The 22,838-nt window shown below is 42.4% G+C and overlaps 1 protein-coding gene across 3 annotated transcripts in view; it reads right to left on the reverse strand.

The window, feature by feature from the left end:
* Positions 1-22,838, reverse strand: part of rpl7l1 (ribosomal protein L7-like 1) — a 40,765-nt gene that overhangs the window by 15,714 nt on the left and 2,213 nt on the right. For 2 of the 3 annotated variants that reach the window (XM_041182889.1, XM_041182888.1), the window contains exons 3-5: positions 16,248-16,411; positions 15,024-15,161; positions 518-627 (exon numbers count right to left, since the gene is read on the reverse strand). In XM_041182889.1, coding sequence (XP_041038823.1) covers positions 518-627; positions 15,024-15,161; positions 16,248-16,411 — 412 coding nt within the window. The remainder of the gene's footprint in view (positions 1-517; positions 628-15,023; positions 15,162-16,247; positions 16,412-22,838) is intronic. The other variant, XM_041182890.1, reaches the window with a different exon arrangement.

Below are 22,838 nucleotides of genomic sequence, written 5' to 3' on the forward strand. Positions count from 1 at the left end.
TCCGAATAAATCTATTTTATCAAATGCCTTCTTAAAATCCATATATACATCTACTGCACTTACATCATTAACCCTTTCCATTACTTACAAAACTCAATCTGGTTAGTCAGACACAATTTGCCTTAATAATATCTCTCCTGGCTGTCCCTTATTAACCTATGCTTCTCTAAGTGAGAATTAATTTTGTCCTTGACAATGGTTTCTGGTAGTTTTCCCACTGACCTTAGGTTGACTGACCTGTGGTTACCAAATTTATTTCACTTCTTTTTTTGAACAGGTATGTAACATTTACAATCCTCCAGAATCGCTCCTATATCAAAGGAGGATCGAAAGATTGTAGGAAGAGTTTCCTACAATCTCCACCCTAGCCTCCATCAGCAACACAGAATGCATCCCATCTGGATTGGGTGACTTATTAACTTTGAGTGATGCCAATCTATTTAGTACATTCTATTTTTATCCTATCCAATATCTCTATTGCCCTTGGTGATGGGATTATGTTATCGTCAATACACACCCAGATGCTGCTCAATAATCATGTTGTCAGTTAGAGCTACGCGCTTCTTGTTGACTCTTGCTTGGCCCCGTTTCAGGATCAGTTCACGGGTGGATTTCAAATTGGGAAACCTATGAGTAGGAGAAAACAAGAGTTATAAAATGACTTGCATAATGCAGTGGGCACAGCATGCACAAATCAATATTACTACTGTACTGTAATGAAGTACAGGCAGTTTCCACTCCACACCACACTTTCCAATGTGGCACAAAGTCCACGCCTTTCTCCACAATCAACATGTCCATCATCCAGATATCATTCCCAAGTTCCCCTCCTGCGGTTTCGGTTCAATGTCTGTACATTGTCATGGTGCCCTGGACTGCCCATCTCTACATAGTCACCTATGGTTCAGTCAGCAGCACACGTGCCCAAATCAGGTCATGGGTTCAAGCTCTACTCCACAGACTTGAACCATGCATCAACAGCTTAATTTATATAGCAGCTTTAATGTAGTAAACATCACAAGGTGCCTCACAGGGGGCACTATCAAACAGAATGTAACACCTAACCACATAAGGAGATAGTAAGAAAGTAACCAAAAGCTTGAGCCAAAATTTACGGAGGGTCATAAAGCAGAAAAGAGGTAAAGAACTGCAGTTTAAGGTTGGAATTTCAGAGTTTGGGCCCAAGCAGCTGAAGGTATGGCTGCCAGTTATGGGGATGCACGAGAGACCAGAATTGGAGGAGACAGGAGCCAGAGAAAGGGTGGAGCCAGGCCACTGGGGGATTTGAACACAAGGACGAGGATTTTAAGATTGAGGCTTTGCCAATCCAGGAGCCAATACAGGCCAGCAATCAGTGGTGATAGGTGAACTGGACCTGGTACCAATTAGGATACAGGCAGCAGAGTTTTAATTGAGCTGACGTTTATTGAAGGTGGAAGATCAGCTAGGAGACCCTTGGAATAATCGAGTCTAGAAGTAACAAAGGTGTGGCTATGGTTCCAATACAAACATACATACGAAATAGGAGCAGAAGTAGGCCATTCAGCCCCTTGAGCCTACTCTGCCATTCAATAAGATCATGGCTGCTCTGTTTGTGTTTCGAATTCCACATTGCTATCTACCCCGATAACCTCTGATCCCCTTGTCTAACAAGAATCTATCTACCTCTGCCCTAAATATATTCAATGGCCCTGCCTCCACCCTCTTTGGAGGCAGAGAGTTCCAAACGTGTCTCAGCCCTCAGAAGAAATTTCTCATTTCTGTTCCTTCACTGTCCCTTGGAACTTCCACCCTAACAGCACTGTGGGTGTACCTGCACCACATGGACTGCAGCGGTTCAAGACGACAGCTCACCACCACCTTCTCAAGGGCAATTAGGGATGGACAATAAATGCTGGTCTAGCCAGCCACACCCATATCCCATAAATGAATAAAACAAAAAGGGCAACCCTTAATTTTAGAACAGTTCTCCCTAGTTCTGGACTCACCCACAAAAGGAAACATCTTTCTCATATCCACCTCATCAGCATGAACTGAGGCAGGCGAGGAGCCAGGCAACACAGTGCAGTACTGAGGGAGAGCTACATTGTCAGTGGAGAGCGTCACCAATTGCGTTAAAATGAAACACAATTAGAATATGCTTTAAATGGGTGACACCAGTACAGTTGGAAGAAAGTAGTTCTGGAATTCCTCAATATCGAGTCTGGACTCCTTGAAGCCTCATAGGATCAGGTCAAACACAGACATGGAAACTTCCTGTTGATTACCTCCTACTGCCCTCCCTCAATCAGTATTCCTCCATGTTGAGAACCACTTGGAAAAGTTACTGAGGCTAGCAAGGGCACAAAATGTACTCCGGGTGTTGAACTTCAATGTCCATCTGTAGTACTGATCGAGCTGGTTAAGTCTTAAGGACATATCTGCCAGACTAGGCCTGTGCCTGTTGGAGAGAGAACCATAAGAGGGAAATATCTACCTGACCTTGTGCTCACTAACTTACCTGTTGGAGATGCATTCATCCATGGCAGAATTTGTAGGTGTGGACAACACAGAGCCCTTGTGGAGACAAAGTCCTGTCTTCATACTAAGGGGGCCCTCCAATATGTTGTGTGGCACTACTACTCTGCTGAATGGAACAGGTTCAGAACATATCAAGCAGCTCAAAACTGGGCATCCATGAATTGAAGTAGCACCAGAATTGAATTCTACCACAATCTGTAACCTCATGGCCCAGCATATCCCTCACTCCACCATTACCATCAAGACAGGGGACCAACTTTGGTTCAATGAGGAGAGCCAAAGAGCATGCCAGGAATAGCAGCATACCTTAAAATAAGATGCCAACCAAATGAAATTACAACACAGGACCAGAAACACAGTACCAGCTTAAGTAGCATGCTATAGGTAGAGCTAAGTAATCCCACATCAATGGATCAGTTCAAAGCTCTGAGGCCACGAATGGTGGTGGACAATTAAACATCTAACAGGAGGAGTCTCCACAACCACCCCCATTTCAATGAAGCATCTGCAGCCGCCTTCTGGTAGAAATCCAGAGCGTTGATCCATCTTGTCTTCCTCATGAGGTCCTGATCATCACAGAATCATTAAGGTACAGGAAGCCATTTGGCCCAATGCAGGGGCTCTCAATGAGCATTATGACCTAGTGCCAGTGCCCTGCCTTTTCCCTGTACCCCTGCACATTATTTGAGTAGAAACAATCTAATGCCCTCTTGAATGCCTCAAATGAACCTGCCTCCACCGCACTTCCAGGCAGTGCATTCCAGACCCAAACCACTCGTGTGAAAAAGTTTTTTCTGACATCACATTTGCTTCTTTTGCAAATCAATTTAAAACTGTGCCCTCTTGTTCTTAATCCTTTGATGAGCGGGAAAAGCTTCTCTCTATCAACTCTGTCCAGCCTCCTCATGATTTCGAAAACTTATCAAATCTCCTCTCAGCCTTCTCCTCTCCAAGGAAAACAGTCACAACCTCTCCAATCTATCCTCACAGTTGAAGCTTCTCATCCCTGGAACCATTCTCGTAAACCACTTCTGCACTCTCTCCAATGTATTCACATCCTTCCTATAATATGGTGCCTAGAACTGTACACAATATTCCAGCTGAAGTCTAACGAGGGTCTTATATAAATTCAGCATAACCTCGCTCTTGTACTCTATGCCCCAATTAATAAAGACCAGGATACTATATGCTTTATTAACTGTCAGTCTTCAGCCAGTTCGATGCATTCCACAAGATATCAACAGATGGTTGAGTACACTGGATACACAAAAGACCATGGGCCCTGACAACATCACAGCTGTTGTTCTCAAGGCTTCTGCTTCAGAACTCACCCCCTAGCCAACCTGTTTCAGTATAGCTACAACTCTGGAATCTACCTGGCAATATGGAATATTGCCTAGAGGGGAGTGCTAGTGGAGAGTGCGAGAGGACGATGCTGGGACAGGCAGCCAGCAGCAGCTAGACAGAGCGAGAGGACCACCCTGGGGCAGGCAGCCAGCAAGCAGCGCCTAGAGAGTGAGAGAGGAGGACCCTGGGACAGGCAGTCAGCAGCACCTAGAGGAGAGGAGCCAGGCAGTCAACAGCACCTAGAAGACAGTGCGAGAGGACGACCCTGGGATAGGCAGTCAGCAGCGCCTAGAGGAGAGAGCGAGAGGAGGACCCTGGGACAGGCAGTTAGCAGCATATGGAGGAGAGTGCGAGAGGAGGACCCCGAGCTAGGGGGTCAGCAGCACCTGGCAGCTAACATCACAGGAGAAACCTAAGTTCATTGATTGCTGAGAAACTGCTGTTAGGCAGTGTCATCAAGTAGCTGAGAATTAGAAAAACACATTCTTTTTAAAAGGGGCTACTTACATTTAAGTAAGAAACACAAATACATAGGATATGAATCTGCCTTTGTCACTGAGTTTACTTTTTCAATAATTCACACACAGTCTGTGTTCTCCATCCAGTTTTGGCACCATCACAATAGGTGAACTCCAGTTACTGCAACTAGACTCTATAATGTCTTTCTGAAGCAGGAATTCGATTTCTTTTTGTACATGAGATAATTTTACTGGATTTAATCTATAAAGATGTTGCCTTATTGAAATGGAATCTCCCACATCTACATCATGCGTCGCTAAATTTGTTTTCCCCAGCTTATTCCCACAAATAGCTTCATGTGACTGCAACAGCTTTTCCAAATCATTTTGACACTTGTCTGGAAGGTAACTCATAATTATATTTTAATTTTTCAGTTCCCCCTCATTGTCCAATTTTATTAGAGGAAAGTCAATTTCAGAATCCTTCATTTCTACCTCTTTCCCTTTAGCTACTACTACTAATTCCTCCTTTTGGTTATCTTCCCTGTCAATGCGCTTTTTAAGCAAATTTACAAGACATTTCTTTCTTCTGTCTGGGGTATTTATTAAATAATTTACTTCACTCAATCTCTTTTCAATCCTGTAAAGCCCACTAAACCTTGCCACCTTTAATATTTCACCTGACACTGGTAACAAAACTAAACCTTTTCCTCAGCAACAAAACTACAAGCTTCGACCCTCTTATCTGCATTTGTCTTCATCACCTGCTGCAACATCTTTAAACGTTCCTTAGCTAACTCACATGCTCTTTTCAATCTTTCTCTGAATTTTGTCACAAAATCCAGGAGAGTAGTTTCTGAAATCTGACCTACTAGTTTCTCCTGAATCAACTTAAATGGTTCCCTTACTTCATGATCATAGATGAATTCAAAAGGACTAAATCCTATTCTTTCATTAGGGACATCCCTAATAGCAAATAACAAGAATGGAATTCCTCGATCCCAATCCTGTGGGTAGTCTTGATTATAAGCCCACATAGTTTTTAAAGTTTGATGCCATCTCTCTAACGCACTTTGTGATTCAGGGTGATAAAGCTGAGGACTTAAACTGTTCTATCCCCAGGCTGTTCATTACTTCCTTAAACAGACATGAAATTCGAACCCTGATCTGACTATATTTCTTTTGGCAACCCATATCTTGTAAAAAAAAAATTTGGTCAATTCCTCTACAATTCTCTTTGCTGTAATACTTCGTAAAGGTACTGCTTCTGGAAACCCAGTAGACATATCCATGATTGCCAACAAATACTGATTTCCACTTCTGGTCTTAGGGAGGGGCCCTACACAATCAGTCATGACCCTGGTAAAAGGTTCCTCAAATGCTCGAATCCGAATTAAAGGTGCAGGTGCACTACTTGAGGTTTTCCTGTCACCTAACAGATGTGACATGATTTACAGATTTTAACTACATCTTTATGCAGTCCAGGTCAATAAAAATGTTTTTGTATTTTTGCCTGAGTTTTCCAAATTCCTAAATGTCCAGCTATTGGGATTTCATGAGCTTTCATTTCTGTATCCCGATGCTATGATTATTTGATGTGCTATTGCCCACTTCTCATTTGCTGGAATATGAAACGGTCTCCATTTCCTCATTAACACATTACCTTTAAGGTAATAACATTCTGGAATACATTCTGCCTCTGTTTCCAAATAAACTGTCTGATATAACTTCTTTATTCGTGAATCCTTCTGCTGTAACTCACCGAACTAAACGCTTCTGCCTCATTCTCTTCCACCTTCTCTTCCTGCACAATCTTTTCAAAGACAGATCCAGCTAATTGGATGTCAGCATCCATCCCCTGCCTTTTAGATTCCTTCTCTTCCTGTTTCAACCTGAGAGTTTGTAATTTCATTACTACACAACCTGGAAACAATCCAGGATGTTCCTTCTGCAACATCTCTGATGAATGCATCTCCACAGGCTGCTCGACTACAGTAAGCATCACAAACATTTGTGACCCAGCTATATCATTACCTAAGATAAACTGAACTTCTGCAATGGGCAATTTTTTGACTACTTCAACAATCACGTCACCTGTTTTTACTTACTTTTTAAATTTACCTTCCACAATGAATAGGTTTAGCATCTCCACGAATTCCACTTATCACCACTCTTTCCTGCAATACTCCGTCTGGATAACAAATAGCACTATCCCATAACATTAAGGGCTGACTAGCCCCTTTGTCCCTTAAAATTTTTAACATCTTTGCCTGCTCCACCCTGTACACATGGAAATACTTTCCCTTCACACACAAAATCTTCAAACATTGCTGTAACCTGCCCTTCTAAACTCCCTTAGGTAAATTGTGAATACATTCCCACTTCTTTACCTACCACTGATTCTTCCTGCTCCACCTGTGCACAAACCACTGTTTTTTCTTGCCCCTGCAACTCAGGACCCACAGTACTCTTATTTCCAGGACTATTCTGCATTCCAAGTACTGCAATAGGTTTTCCCTGTAACCTCCAACACACTGACTTTGTGTGCCCTACCTTATTACAGTGAAAACATTTCAGTGTCACTTCTACCCTCAGTATCTTCCTTTCCAGTCTGAGGAGAAACTTTCTGAAAATGTTCAGCTGCTCCTTCTCTTCCCTGGCTAGCTGCCTTCCTTTCACCTTCCCACTTTCTATCCTTCTTGGGTTTAAAAGGGTAGCGGAAAAAATTTATATCAATAGACTAACTCAATCATCAGCTATCTCTGCTGCTTGCCTTACTATTTTAACCCTCTGTTCCTCCACATGAGCTCCAACTACCAAAGGAATTGTATCTTTAAATTCTTCCAAAAGAATTACTTCTCTAAGTGCTGCACATGTTGTCCCTACCTTTAGTGCCCGTATTCACCAGTCAAAATTACTTTGTATTACTCTCTCAAACTCAATATCAGACTAGGCTGTTTCCTTACATTCCAAAATTTCTGCCTGTATGCACCAGGAACCAACTCATATGCACTCAAAGTAGCCGTTTTTAACTGCATCATAATGCCCCGATACCTCTTCTGACAACGATGCACATACTTCGTGAGATCTATCTACCAATCTAAACTGTAAAAGCAATGTCCAGATTTCAAGTGGCCATTTAATTTGCTTAGCTATCTTCTCAAACAAAATAAAGAATGCCTCCAACACCCCTTTCCTCAAACTTTCCTCAAACTGTACCAAATTAAACATCTCCCCACTTGGTTTTGGGTTGGAAGTGGTTGTTTATACATCAGTTCCTTCCTCAGCATCTGAAGTCACTTTTTTAAGCTCCAGCCTTTTAAACTGATATTGCCTTTCCCTTTCCTGTTCTCTTTCTTCCATTGCTAATTTCTCCAGTTCCCTTTCCTGTTTTCTTTCTCTCTCCTGCCTTTCTGCTTGCTCCCTTTTAAATACTCATACTCTTTCCTTTTCCTCTAATTCAAGTTTTTAATTTCCATTGCTTGTTCAAGTTCAAACTTCTTCATTTGTAACTGAAGTCTCACTACCACCAGCTGTGACTCACTAGTTCCAGATATCCTTTCCAATTTCAAATGCTCTTCTATTACTTCAATTATGTTCACTTTCTTTGCCCCTGCGGTCAATCCTAACTGCAACTTATCCTCCAATTCTGTTAACTGTGCCTTCATTACTTTTTGTAAACCAATCAGGGTTACATCTCCTATTCCCAGAAAAGTCTTAGCAATTGTTAAAGCCATATTTGCAGTCTAACCACCTTAAAATCCCTCAACACCAACTGAGTTCAATGTACTTCTCATAGCCTTAAGATTCACCAACTCCAAATTAATCAAGAAATTTCAAAAATCCCACAAACAGCCCCAAATTTGTTATGATATGGCAGGTGGCATTTGCAAGGCTGATCAAATCCACAAGTGAAACCTGGCCACGCTATCTCAGCAATTTTGCAATTTGTATTTATTACAAGAAGGCTGGTGCACTGAAGTCAGAAGTAATGAGTCCACAACCACTTTTAGGTTTTAAAGATTAAGTTATAACATTTATTAACAAAAGAAAAAACTAACACACATACAGGGTTACAGTTACAACAGTTCCCAAAATTTCTAACCAGACTTCCTGCAACCAGACTTCCTGCAACCAGACTTCCTGCAACCAGACTTCCTGCAACCAGACTTCCTGCAACCAGACTTCCTGCAACCAGACTTCCTGCAACCAGACTTCCAGCAACCAGACTTTCAGCTACACACCCCCTTTAAGTCCAAGTAGATTTCAAATTTACAAAGTCATCCAGCAATATTACCAGAAGCACCCAATGGACAATGGAATTCCAAAGGCTTTTAACACAACTTTGGTTACTGGAACAGTAAATTTCTGCAGGGCAGCAAGAGGCTTTTCCCCCAAGTCTGTTTCACACAGTCAGCTTTCCAGGTCTCACGGCCACACCTCGCACAGTTTTCCATCCTTCTTTAAATATATTTTATCCCTTTTGATTTGTAAACCCCATTGTTTCCACTTGTCTTTAGAAGTTATTTTTCCCAGAATATAACAATCTTTCATGTTATCATTACGGCCAGCGCTTTTGGGAAAAATCAACTTAATAACCTTGCCTTATTTATCTTGCCAGCTGCAAACATTTTCCATGTCCCTTTGAAAATCAAACACCTTTCCCACTTAGATAAAAATGCAAATTTCATTCATACTGTCACTGCTGAGACCCCATCCGAGTTTACACATTTCCATTTCAAACCCTGTTTTACACCTCACTTCTTTGATAATTTAAATCTTGCCATCTAATCATCCCTAGCTGAATTAAATTTGCCCCACAGAACCATACACACACAAGACTGCTTTAAAGTATCCCACAATAGTATTCGGAAAAATATAATAGTTCCTTGACAACAGATGAGGATCCAGAGAGTTGGAGGCCTGCGAGCATTATTGGTGCGAGGGACAGGCCAGAAAATTATAGGCTGGTCAGTCTGACTTCAGTGATGGGCAAATTATTGGAAATAATTCTGAGGGACAGGATAAATTAGAAAGTCACAGATTGGTCAGGGATAGTCAGCATGGTTTTGTTAGGGGAAGATCATCTTACTAAAATAATTGAATTTTTTGAGGAAGTAACAAGGAGGATTGATGAGGGTAGTGCAAAGGATGTTGTCTACATGGATTTCAGTAAGCCATCTGTCAAGGTCCCACATGGCAGACTTGTCAGAAAAGTGAAAGCCTATGGGATACAGGGGAAGGTGGCAGGTTGGATCCAAAATTGGTTCAGCGACAGGAAACAAAGGGTATTGGTTGATGGATGTTTTTGCGAATGGAAAGCAGCTTCAGATGGTATTCCACAGGGCTCAGTGTTGGGTCCCTTTCTGTTTGTTGTATATATTAATTATTTAGACTTAGATATGGGAGACAAGTTTGGGAAATTTGCAGATGACACAAAAATTGGCCATGTAGTTGACAGTGAAGAGGATAGCTATCAATTCCAGAATTATATCAATGGTTTGGTTGAGTGGGCGGAGAAATGGCAAATGGAATTCAATCTGTAAAATTGTGAGGCAATGCATTTGGGGAAGGCAAACAAAGCAAGGGAATATGCAGTAAATGGGAAGTTATTGAGGGGTTGAGGAAGAGAGAGACTTTGGAGTGCATGTCCACAGGTCCTTGAAATTGGCAGGACAGATGGACGAGGTGGTCAAGAAAACATATGGCATGCTTTCCTTTTTTGGTGAGGTATTGAATACAAAAATAGGGGTGTAATGATGGAACTGTATGAAATGCTGGTTAGGCCACAGCTGGAATTTTGTGTCCAGTTCTGGTCACCAAATTACAGGAAGGACATAATTGCTCTGGAGAGAAGGCAAGTGGATCTACAAGAATGTTGCCAGGGCTTGAAAATTGCAGTTATGCGGAGAGATTGGATAAGCTGGATTAGTTTTCCTTAGAACAGAGGGAGCTAAGGGGTGACCTAATTGAGGCGTACAAATTATGAGAACCCTAGATAGGGTAGACAGGAAAGATGTGTTTCCCCGAGCTGAGGGGTCAATTACAAGGTGATTGGTAGAAGGATTAGAGGGGACATGAGGTAAAACTTTTTCAACCAGAGGATGGTGAGCATCTGGAATTTACTGCCTAAGTTGGTGGTTGAGGCTGAAACGCTCAACTCGTTTAAAAGCGTCCTCCCTGCTGCTTGCCGTTTCAACACTCCACCCTGCTCTCATGTCCACATGTCCGTCCTTGGCCTGCTGCAATATTCCAGTGAAGCTCACCGCAAAATGGAGGACAGCACCTCATCTTCCGAGTAGGCACTTTACAGCCTTCCGGACTTAATATTGAGTTCAACAATTTCAGATCATGAGCTCTCTCCTCCATCCCCACCCCCTTTTTCCAATAATTTATAATTTTTTTACAACGATATTTTTTTCTTTTCCCTATTTTTAAATTTATTTTGATCTTTTGTTTTATCTCCACCTTTTAGCCCATTTCAATCCCTTCCCCCTCACCCTACCCGCACTAGGGCCATCTGCCACTAGCTTGCTTCCCTTAATGTCCCAATTAGCATATCCTATAGATAATATCACCACCATCAACACCCCTTTGTCCTTTTATCTATGACATCTTTGGTAGTCTTTTCTTGGCTTCCACCTATTACTGGCCCGCTATCGAGCTCTCCTGCCCCACCCCCTTCTACCAGCTTATATTTCATCTCATTTCTATGTCTTAGTTCTGAAGGGTCATATGGACTCGAAACGTCAACTGTATCCCTCTCTGCAGATGCTGTCAGACCTGCTGAGTTTTTCCAGCATCTGCAGTATTTTGCTTTTATCATTTAAAAGGTACCTGGATCTGCATCTGAAGTGCTGTAACCTGCAAGGCTACAGACCAGATGCTGGAAAGTGGGATTAAAATGAGCAGCTAGTTTCTTTTTTCTCTTTTTGGCTGTCGCAGACACGATGGGCTGAATGACCTCTTTCTGCACCGTAGCTTTTCTATGGTTCTATGTTCTGTCCACAAATACAGAACAAATGCAATCCAGCCAATTACTGCCCCTGTCTACACTCAATCATCAGCAAAGTGACATTGGTATTATCAACAATGCTACAAAGCAGCGCTTATCAATAACTTCGCTGATGCTCAGTTTGGATTTCACCAAAGCGATTATTCAAAGATATAAAGTGCTCAAGAAAAACAGGGAAGGCAAACAAGGAGGTAGACAGGTAGTACTGATTCGGGAAGACATTGCAGAGTTGAAAAGGGAGGATGCCCTTCAGGGCAAGACAGAAACCATTTGGTTAGAGTTGAAAAGCAAAAGAATATGATCACACTACTGGGGGTGTTTCTATAGGTCTCCAAATTGAGAGAGATGCAGGAGCAAATCTGCAGGGAAATCACAGAGATGCGCAAGGACTACAGAGTGACACTGGGGGACTTAATTAATTGGGATGTTAGAGAAGGGGAAAGGAGGGGGGAGGAATTTTTGAAGTGCGTTCAGAAGAACTTCGTTAATCAGTATGTTCTCAGTCCAACTAGGAAGGAGGCACTGCTGGATCTGGTGCTGGGAAATGAGACGGCCAAATGGACCAAATGTCTGTGAAGGAACACTTGAGTAAGAGTGATCATCATATTTTAGGGTTTAGATTAGTGATGAAGAGCAAGGAAAATCTGAAGTAGAACTTCTAAATTGGAAGATGGTTAATTTCAATGGGATGAAATGGGATCTAGTCGAGGTAAAATGGAACAAACACTGACAGGAAAAACTGTAACACAACAATAGGTGATCTTTAAGGAGGAGATGTTTCAGTATAGGCTAGGTATATTCCCACAAAAGAAAAAGTAGAGGAACCACAGCCAGAGCTCATTGTACGATGAGGGAGATAGAGAATATGCATCTCAGGCGAATTCTTCAAGTGAGCACCGGGCCAAATACATAAAGTTGAGCAGGGGAGTGAAGGGGAAAATAAGACTGGCAAAGAGAGAATATGCGAATGTAAAAGGGAAACCAAAATTCTTCTACTGCATTTAAATAGTAAGTGGGTACTAAGAAGTGGGGTGAGTCCTAATAGGGACAAAAAGTGACATATGCTTAGAGGTGCCGAACCAGGTGAGAAAACCAAACAAAATACTTTGTTTATTAAGGAAGGGGAAGCTGACAAAATATCGATAGAAGTACAGATGGTAGAGATAATAGATGGGCAGCTTGTACTGGAAAGGCTGGTTATGCTCAGAGTGGATATAGTGGCCTAGATGGTTTGCATCCCAGGTTGCTAAAATGGAAGTGAAGACAGCGTAAGGGTTTTCCATAACCTTCCAGTCTTCCCTAGATATGAACATACCTAGTACCTCAAGCTGTTGAGTTTGACATCAATGGTTTTAAAGTTTAAGAAACAATAATCAGGGGGCGGGAGGAAGAAAATCAACAAGCACTTGACGAGGTTTGAGTTAATTAAGGAAAGCCAGTATGGGTTAGTAAAAGGCAGATTGTGTTTGACTAATCAAAGTAAATATTTTGATGAAGAAACAGAAAAGGTTGATGGAGGGAAAGTAAATGGATGCTTAAGAAAACGTTTGACAACGTACCACATAAAATTGAAGGGATATTTGATAGAAGTGTACAAGATTTTGATAGGTTTAGAAACAGTAGACAAAGAAAAGCTGCTCTCATTAGTTGATTGTAAAAGGATTAGAGTACATAGATTTAAGGTTTTGGGCAACAGATGTAGGGGGATTGTGAGGAAGAACATTTTTTTAATGCAACAAATAGCAATCATGTGAAACTTGCTGTCTAGGAGGGTATTGGAAGCAGAGACAATCAATGATTTCTAAAGGAAATTGGACGGGCACCTGGGGGAAAATAAACTTGCCGGGTTACAGGGAGAGGGTGGGGACTGATTGAACTGTTCAATTAAGAGCTGGCATGGTCTCAATGGGCTGAATGGACAACTATGTTGTAATGATTCTATGACCAATTGGCTCCAGACCTTGTTACAGCCTTGGTTTAAATATGGGCAAAAGTGCTGAATTCCAGAGGTGAGGTAAGAATGAGTGTCCTTGGCATCAAGCTGGACATGACCAAGTGTGGGAGCAAGGAGTCCTGTAAAACTAAACTCAGTGATTATCAGAGGAAAGATTTCTTCACTGGCTGGAGTAATACCAAGCACAAAGGAAGGTGGTTGTGGTTGTTGTAGGCCAATTTTAACAGCCCCAAGGCATCACTACCAGCATTCCTCAGGGTAGTGCCCTACCTACAACTGTTTCATCAATGGCTTTCCCTCATCATAAGGTCAGAAGTAGGAACGTTCGCTGACGAGTGTACAATGTTCAGTTCCATTCGTGATTCCTCAGATCCTGAAACAGTCAGTGCCCGCCTGCAGCAACATTTAGTTTTGGGCAGAAAGAGGCAACTAACATTTATGCCACACAACTGTCAGACAATGACCATCTCTAAAAAGAGAGTATCTAACCACCTTCCATCTCTGAACCCCACCACCATCTAACTGGGATCACTGGTGACCAGAAATTTACCTGGAACAGCCACATAAACACTGTTGGCTACAAGAACAGGTCAGAGGACGGGAATTCTGCAGTGGGCAATTCACCTCCTGACTCCTAAAGCCTCTCCACCATCTACAATGCACAAATCAGAAGTGAGTTGGAATACTTGCTTGGTTGGGCGCAACTCCAACAGCACTCAAAAAGATGATACCTATCCAAGACAAAGCCACCCAGATAACTGGCACCCAAACCACCACATTAAACATTCATTCCCTCCACCACCGACACAGTGTGTACCATGTAACCACAGCAACATGCCATGGCATACTTCAAGAACACCTTTCAGACCCATGACCTCGACCATCTACAAGAATAGGCATATGCATGGAAAAGCACCACTTTCTAGCTTCATTCCACATTACAGATCACCTTATGACTTGGAACTATATCGCTGTTCCTTCATTGTTGCTGGGTAAAAATCATCAAACTCCATACCTAACAGCACTGTATGTCTACATGGACCACATAGACTGCAGCAATTCAAATTAGGGATGGGCAACTCTGGCCTTGCCAGTGCCAAATACTCATCATGGGATGTAGTTGTGAATATAAAAGTGATCAAAGCTACAACCACTGCAATTTATTCAGTGCTAAGGAACAAAAAACTGCACAACTAATGTACCAAATCACTTAGTGAGAGAGGACACTGAGCAAATTAGACACAGTACCTTTGAATAAGTCAGAGCAATGCAGCAAAGACACTGAGCAAACAACATATCTGACACTGTGCTATTCTGCCCACTATTGAAGAGGTTAAGAAAAATGCATTTTAGGCACAGATTCTGCATACATTTCTGAGCTAAATGATGGTCAGATTCGGAGTTGCACAAGTCCGAATCTTGAACACTGACTCAATTTACAACCAATCATTGACAAATAAGTTACAGTGACTGTGGTAGGAGAAATTTCAGCAGCAATATATCTTTAGGCAGCAGTTCATGGGAAAATGCTGTCTGGGATTAGTGATTTTATGACAACAGGTTTCCTTCTATTCTTGAAGAACAATCTTACAGTCAGGCAAATATAACATTGATCAGGTAATAGGTCCTTTGGAACCTGGGTTTTTGTTGTCATGGTGTCTATAACACGCAAATCAACAGTTCATGAGTAAACCAATCAGCAAGATGTCAGATTCATGGGGATCCTTACCCCCAGGCAACGTAGGGCTCCACCATTTTCAGCATTTTCAATGATGTCTTGTTCAATTTGACAAAGGTCCCACTGTAGAGTTTGCGAAGCCTCAACATCTGAACAATTTTCCGCACCTTTGGACTGACCCCATGAATCCTGCCAAAACCAAACATATTTAGCTGACTGAAGTAAAGATTGGACATTAGTCAATAACATCTTTGCACCGATGGGGACGCAGAGAGCAGTGGGAGGGAGACCAGACCTGGGGGGGAGGGGGCAGGTGTGAGAACAGTCTTCCCGGTGACACGGTCAAGGTTTTGGGCAGGTGGGGGCAAGTTGAGAGATGGGTGGGGTGGGAGACAGGAGTGAGATAGGGATGTAGGGGAGAGGAGAGCGCAGGGATGGGGGTGGGCGGAAAGGGCTGGGGCAAGACAGAGGGGTGAGGAGAGAGGGGGAGCAGGGCAGATGGTGGGAGGAAGTGGGGCAGAGGGGTGTGAGAGTGGTGTGAAGGGGTAGAGGGAAGGTGATGCAGGTGTGAGGGAATGGAGGGAGAGGGAATCAGAGGGTGAGGGGCCAGGCAGGACCATGCCTAGCAGGACTGGCAAGAACAATGCTCCTTCTTGTACAGAGGTTCCCTGCCTCCTGTGCTTGCTGTTGCTCCAATCACAACTCTGCAGTCAGTTCCTGCTCTCCCTGAATGTTCTCTTATTCTTTCATGAGATGTGGGCATTGCTAGCAAGGCCAGCATTTGTTGCCTATCCCTAATTGCCCCTAAACTGAGCGGCTTGCCAGGTCATCGCAGAGGGCAGTTAAAAGTCAATCACATTGCTGTTGATCTTGAGTCACATGTAAGCCAGAACAGATAAGCATAGCAGATTTCCTTCCCTGAAGGACATTACTGAATTTGTGAACCAGATGTGTTTTCACAACAATCGATGATAGTTTCACTGGCTGAGATTAGCTTTCAATTCCACATTGTATGAAATGAATTGAAATTTCGCCTGCTGTTGTGGTGGGAATTGAACACACGCTCTCAGCGCATTTGCCTGGGCCTCTGGACTACTAGTCCAGTGTCATTATCACTATGCCAGCATCTGACAGCAAAGTTGCAGTTTTTTAAACCCCCATTCCTTAGACTAGCTCTGAAGGTCAGAACATATATTTAAAATGGCAGAATTCCGAGACGCCAATGTCGGAAATCCGCCAAATGGCAGAAATTTCTCATCCCTGGATGATACTCACGGTCTGAGCCGCACTGCAAACACCAACTTCTGTCCCACGGGCACTTCAGTCTGACCCGGTTTTTTTGCCATTCGAACAAACCGCACTTCATCGTGGTACTTCCGCTTGGAGTCTCTTATAAAATTCTCAACTCGTTTAAACCGAATCTGCTTCCCCTTCTGAAGCTGAAATGATACAAGTGCAATTCATATCTAAATTAGAATCAATGTACAAAGAGTGACCCGTTCAGTGCCCGACTCAAGAAGAACATTTTAAATATCAACTCTTAAGTCTCAATTAAAATTCATCAGTTATTTTGAAAAGTTTTGTATGATGCACAATCAGGTACATCCTTTGCAATTTTAGGCAACATTCCTCATAAAACACTCAGATTGGCTACTCTCTCCACGTCTTATGCCCAATTGGCTACTTTCCCAGACAAAGCCTCATTTAACACCTCATCTGAAAGACCAATGCAGCACTCCTTTAATACTATGCTCGTGTTGTACAATCTGACTCAGAGGCAAGAGTGCCACCATTGAGACAGAGAATAGGCTTAAGATATTTCAACCATCTTTGTGCTTGGGTATAATAGCATCGTGAATCAGTGTTCCTGGATTAGCAATCCTGAGGCTAATGATCCTAAAACACAAGTTAAGATCCCAACAAGTCAGCTGGGGAATTAAGTTCGATTAAATAAAACCCAAAATGAGAAGCTAATGCCAGTAAAAGTTACAACAAAACTTCTGAGTAGTCATTAAAAACCATTTGATTCACAAATGTCCTTTAGGTAAGAAAATTAAAGTATAAGAAGAGACTGGCAGCTAACATAAAAAGGAATCCAAAGTCTTCTAAAGGAATAAAGGTGGTAAATGGACAAGTGGGGCCAATTAGGGACTAAAAAGGCGATTTATTCATGGAGGCAAAGGGCATGGATAAGATACTAGTACTTTGCATCCGTCTTTACCAAAGAAGATGCTTCTAAAATCAGCATGAAGGAAGTGGTAGTTGAGACACTAGGTAGGTTAAAAATTGATAAGGAGGAAGTATTAAAAAGGCTGGCTGCACCTATAGTCGATAAGTCACCAGGACCTGAACAGATAAATCTGAGGTTGCTAACGGAAGTAAGGGTGGAAATTGCAGAGGCACTGGCCATAATCTTTCAATCTTCCTTTGATTTAATGGTGGTGTCAGAGAACTGGAGAATTGGAAATGTTAATCTCTTGTTCAAAAAAGGTGTAAGAATAAGCCAAGTAACCCCAAGGCAGTAAGTTTAATCTCTGCATTTAGTGACAAGTCATTTGGACAAATGTGGATTAATTAAAGAAAGTCAACAAGGATTTGTGTTAAGGACAAATTCTGTTAATTGAGTTTTTGAGACAGTTAACAGAGAGGGTTTTGTGGTTAATGTGGTGTACGTGGGCTTGCAGAAGGCATTTGATAAAGGGCCACACAATAAGCACAACAATAAAGTTAAAGCCCATGGAATGAAAGGACAGTGACATCATGGATATGAAGTTGGCGGAGTGACGGCAAACAGTAGTGGTGCGACATTTGTCTTTCAGGTTGGAGGAAGTTATATTATGGGCTTTCCCAGGGGTTCAGTATTATGACCACTGCTTTTATTGATCGATATTTAAGATTTGAATGTGCAAGGCAAGATTTCAAAATTTGCTGATGACACAAGACTTGGAAGAATTGCGATCTGTGAAGAGGATAGTGATAGACTTCAAAAGGACTTGGGCAGAATGGTGGAATGGGTGGACATGTGGCAGATGAAATTTAATGCAGAGAAATGTGAAGAACAAAGAGAGGTAATACAAAATAAAGGACACAATTCTAAAGGGCTGCAATAGCAGAGGTACCTAGGGATATACTCCTTTTTTAGAAACAAAATCAATAAATTAAACTAAAAATCAATGAGGGGTGACAGCCCCTGGTGGGGCACTGTAACTAAAACAAAAACGTGAAATGAAGTTTACAAAACTAAACTAAAATGTAATTTCCTCAGATGATGCAACCCAGCCCTCATGGTGCCCACTGATCACAGAAAGGCTCTAGCATCCTGGTGGACACCACATGCTCCCTCTCCAGGGCCACCAGGCCATGAATGCAGCCGTGGTAAAGAGGCAGACAGTCGGGCCAGACAACCCCCTCAACTGCCTGCTGCCTGGAACTGTAATGCACCGTCCATGGCCATGAAGTCCCAGGGTGTGATTGGAACCCAGAGCTTCTGGCCCAGAGGTAAACCTGGGGATATATGTGCACAAAGTCATCGACAGTGGAAGGTCAGGTTGAGAAAGGGTTAATAAGGTATCCTAGGTTTCACAAATAGACACACAAAATGCAAAAGCAAGGGGGGTATAGCGAACCTTTATAAAACACTGGTTTGGGCTCAGCTGGAATACTATGTCGAATGGTTGGCAACATATTTTAGGAAGGATGTGAAGGTATTAGAGAGAGTGCAAAAAGATTTACAATAGTTTCGAGGATGAGGGACTTCAGAGGACAGACTAAGAAAGGCTGTTCTCCTTAAAAAAAGTGTAGGTTGAGAGGAGATTTGATAGAAGCGCACAAAATCACGAGGGGCCTGGATAGAGTACATAGGGAAATATTATTCCCATGAGCAGAAGGGTCAAGAACCACAAGACATAGGAGCAGAAATTAGGCCATTCGGCCCATCGAGTCTGCTCCTCCATTCAATCATGGCTGATAAGTTTCTCAACCCCATTCTCCTGCCTTTTCCTCATAAGCTTTGATCCCCTTACCAATCAAGAACCTATCTATCTCGGTCTTAAATACACTCAATGACCTGGCCTCCACAGCCTTCTGTGGCAATGAACTTCAGATTCACCACTCTCTGGCTAAAGAAATTTCTCCTCATCTCTGTTCTAAAAGGTCTTCCCTTTACTCTGAGGTTGTGCCCTCGGGTCCTAGTCTCTCCTACTAATGGAAACATCTTCCCCACGTCCACTCTATCCAGGCCTTTCAGTATTCTGTAAGTTTCAATCAGATCCTCCCATATCCTTCTAAACTCCATCGAGTATAGACCCAGAGTCCTCAAACGTTCCTCATATGTTAAGCCTTTCATTCCTGGGATCATTCTCATGAACTTCCTCTGGACCCTCTCCAGGGCCAGCACATCCTTCCTGAGATACGGGGCTCAAAATTGCTCACAATATTCTAAATGTGGTCTGACCAGAGCCTTATAAAGCCTCAGCAGCACATCCCTGCTTTCATATTCTAGTCCTCTCGAAATATTGCATTTGCCTTCCTAACTACCGACACAACCTGCAAGTTAACCTTAACAGAATCCTAGACTAGGACTCACAAGTCCCTTCGCACTCCAGATTTCTGAATTCTCTCCCCATTTAGAAAATAGTCTATGCCTCTATTCTTCCTACCAAAGTGCATGACCTCACACTTCCCCACGTTGTATTCCATCTGCCACTTCTTTGCCCATTCTCCTAACCTGTCCAAATCCTTCTGCAGCCTCCTCGCCTCCTCAATACTACCTGTCCCTCCACCTATCTTTGTATCATCTGCAAACTTAGCCAGGATGCCCTCAGTTCCTTCATCTAGATCACTAATGTATAAAGTGAAAAGTTGTGGTCCCAACACTGACCCCTGCGGAACTCCACTAGTCATCGGCCGCCATCCTGAGAAAGACCCCCTTATCCCCACTCTCTGCCTCCTGCCAGACAGCCAATCTTCTATCCATGCTAGTACCTTGCCTTTAACACCACGGGCTCTTATCTTACTGAGCAGCCTCCTGTGCGGCACCTTGTTAAAGGCTTTCTGGAAGTCCAAGTAGATAACATCCATTGGCTCTCCTTTGTCTAACCTACTCATTACCTCCTCAAAGAATTCTAACAGATTTGTCAGGCATGACCACCCCTTGATGAAAACATGCTGACTTTGCCCTATTTTACCATGCACTTCCAAGTATTCTGAAATCTCATCCTTAATAACAGACTCTAAAATCTTACCAAGGACCGAGGTCAGGCTAATCAGCCTGTAATTTCCCGTCTTTTGCCTCACTTCCTTCATAAACAGGGGGGGGGTTACATTAGCGATTTTCCAGTCCTCTGGGACCCTCCCTGACTCCAGTAATTCCTCAAAGATCACCACTAATGCCTCCATTATCTCTTCAGAACTCTGGGGTGTAATCCATTTGGTCCAGGTGATTTATCCACCTTCAGACCTTTCAGTTTTCCTCGCACCTTCTCCTTGGTAATGGCCACCATACTCACCTCTGCCCCCCGACTCTCTTGAACTTTGGGGATGTCACTCATGTCTTCCACTGTGAAGACTGATGCAAAGTACCTATTCAGTTCCTCTGCCATTTCTTTGTTCCCCACTACTACTTCTCCAGCATCATTTTCCAGTGGCCCAATGTCCACTTTTGCCTCTCTCTTACACTTTATATATCTAAAAAAAACTTGCAATCTTCTTTTATATTACTGGCTAGTTTACCCTCATATTTAATCTTCTCCCTCCTTATTTCTTTTTGTTGTCCTCTGTTGGTCTTTGTAGGCTTCCCAATCCCCTGGTTTCCCACTGCTCTTCGCCGCATTGTATGCTTTTTCTTTAGCTTTTATGCTGTCCCTGACTTCCCTTGTCAGCCATGGTTGCCTCATCCTCCCTTTAGTATGCTTCGTCTTCCTAGGGATGAATTTTTGCTGTGTCTCCCAAATTACTCCCAGAAACTCCTGCCATTGCTGTTCCACTGTCTTTCCTGCTAGGCTCATCTCCCAGTCAATTCTGGCCAGCTTCTCCCTCATGCCTCGGTAGTTGTCTTTATTCAACTGTAATACCGTTACATCTGATTCCAGCTTTTTCCCCTCAAATTGCAGAGTAAATTCTATCATATTATGGTCACTTCCTCCTAAGGGTTCCTTCACCTTAAGCTCCCTTATCAAATCTGCCTCATTACACATCACTAAATCTAGAATTGCCTGTTCCCTAGTGGACTCCACCACAAGCTGCTCCAAAATGCCATAGACATTCCACAAATTCCTTTTCTTGGGATCCATTACCAACCTGATTTTCCCAGTCTACCTGCATACTGAAATCCCCCATGATCACTGTAACCTTGCCTTTCTTACAAATCTTTTCTATCTCCTGGTGTATCTTATGCACCACATCCTGACTACTGTTCGGAGGCCTGTACATAACTCCCATTATGGCTTTTTCACCTTTGCGGTTCCTCAGAGGACAGTGATTTAAGCTGAATGGCAAAAGAACCTAGATGAGTTTATAGAATGTTTTCTGGATAGCTTCTTAGAATAGCATATTCTGGTGCCAACCAGAGAGCAGGCTATACTGCACCTGGTATTGTGCAAGGAGATAGGATTAATTAATGACCTCATAGTGAAGGCACCCCTAGCATCAATCATAATATGGCTGAATTTTACATTCAGTTTGAGGGAGAGGAGAGGGGGTCTAAGACTGGCATTTTAAACTTAAATAAAAGGAATTATGAGGGCGTGAAAGTAGAGCTAGCTAAAATTAAGTGGCAAATTAGGTTAAGGGTATACATCAATATAGATGCAGTGGCAGACATTTATGGGGATATTTCAGAATACACAGAAATAGATACATTCCAACGAGCAAGAAAAATTCCAATGGGAGGACCTTCTGTGATTAACTAAAGTTAATGATAGTATCAAACTTAAAGAAAATGCATATAATTGCTCAAAGATGGGCAGGTCAGAAGATTGGACAGAATATAAAAATCAGCAAAGAAAGACTAAAAGATGAATAACAGAAAAATTAGAGTACAAGAGAAAGCTAGCTAAAAAGAGAAAGAGAGATAGTAAGAGTTTCTGTAGACATTTAAAAAGAAAAGAGTTAACAAAGTGAGCATTGGTCCTATAGAAAGTGAGTCTGGCGAATTAATAATGGAAAATAATGAGATGTCAGATGAAGTGAACAGGTATTTTCCATCGGTTTTTACTATACAGGATACAAGTAACATCCCAAAAATGGCTGTAAATCAGGAAGTGAAAGAGAAGGAGGAACGTGAGTAAATTACAATCAGTAACATGGTACTGAGCAAATTGTTGGAGCTGCAGGCACAAGTCCATGGGCCTGGATGGACTTCATCCTAGGGTTTTAAAAGACGTGGCTAGTGAGATAATTGATGCATTGGTTTTATTTTTCCAAAATTCCCTAGATTTGGGGAAGGTTCCATTTGATTGGAAAATAGCAAGAGTAACCCCTTTATTCATAAAAAGAGGGAGACAGAAAGCAGGAAACTACAGGCCAGTTAGGTTAACATCTGCATAGAGAAAATGTTAGAAGCTATTGATAAAGATGTTATATCAGGGCTCTCAGAAAAATTCAAGGTAATCAGACAGAGTCAACCTGATTTTGTGAAAGGAAAATCATGTTTAACCAATTTATTGGAGTTCTTTGAAGAAATAACATGTGCTGTGGATTAAGGGGAACTGGTAGATGTACTGCATTTAGATGTCCGGAAGGCTTTTGACAAGGTGCACATCAAAGGTTATTGTGTGGAAAATAAATGCTCATGGTGTAGGGGGTAACATATTAACATGGATAGGAGATTGGCTCACTAACAGGAAACAGAGTAGGCATAAATGAGTC

The sequence above is a fragment of the Carcharodon carcharias genome, chromosome 2, assembly GCF_017639515.1.
Source record: "Carcharodon carcharias isolate sCarCar2 chromosome 2, sCarCar2.pri, whole genome shotgun sequence".
NCBI classification, from domain to species: domain Eukaryota; kingdom Metazoa; phylum Chordata; class Chondrichthyes; order Lamniformes; family Lamnidae; genus Carcharodon; species Carcharodon carcharias.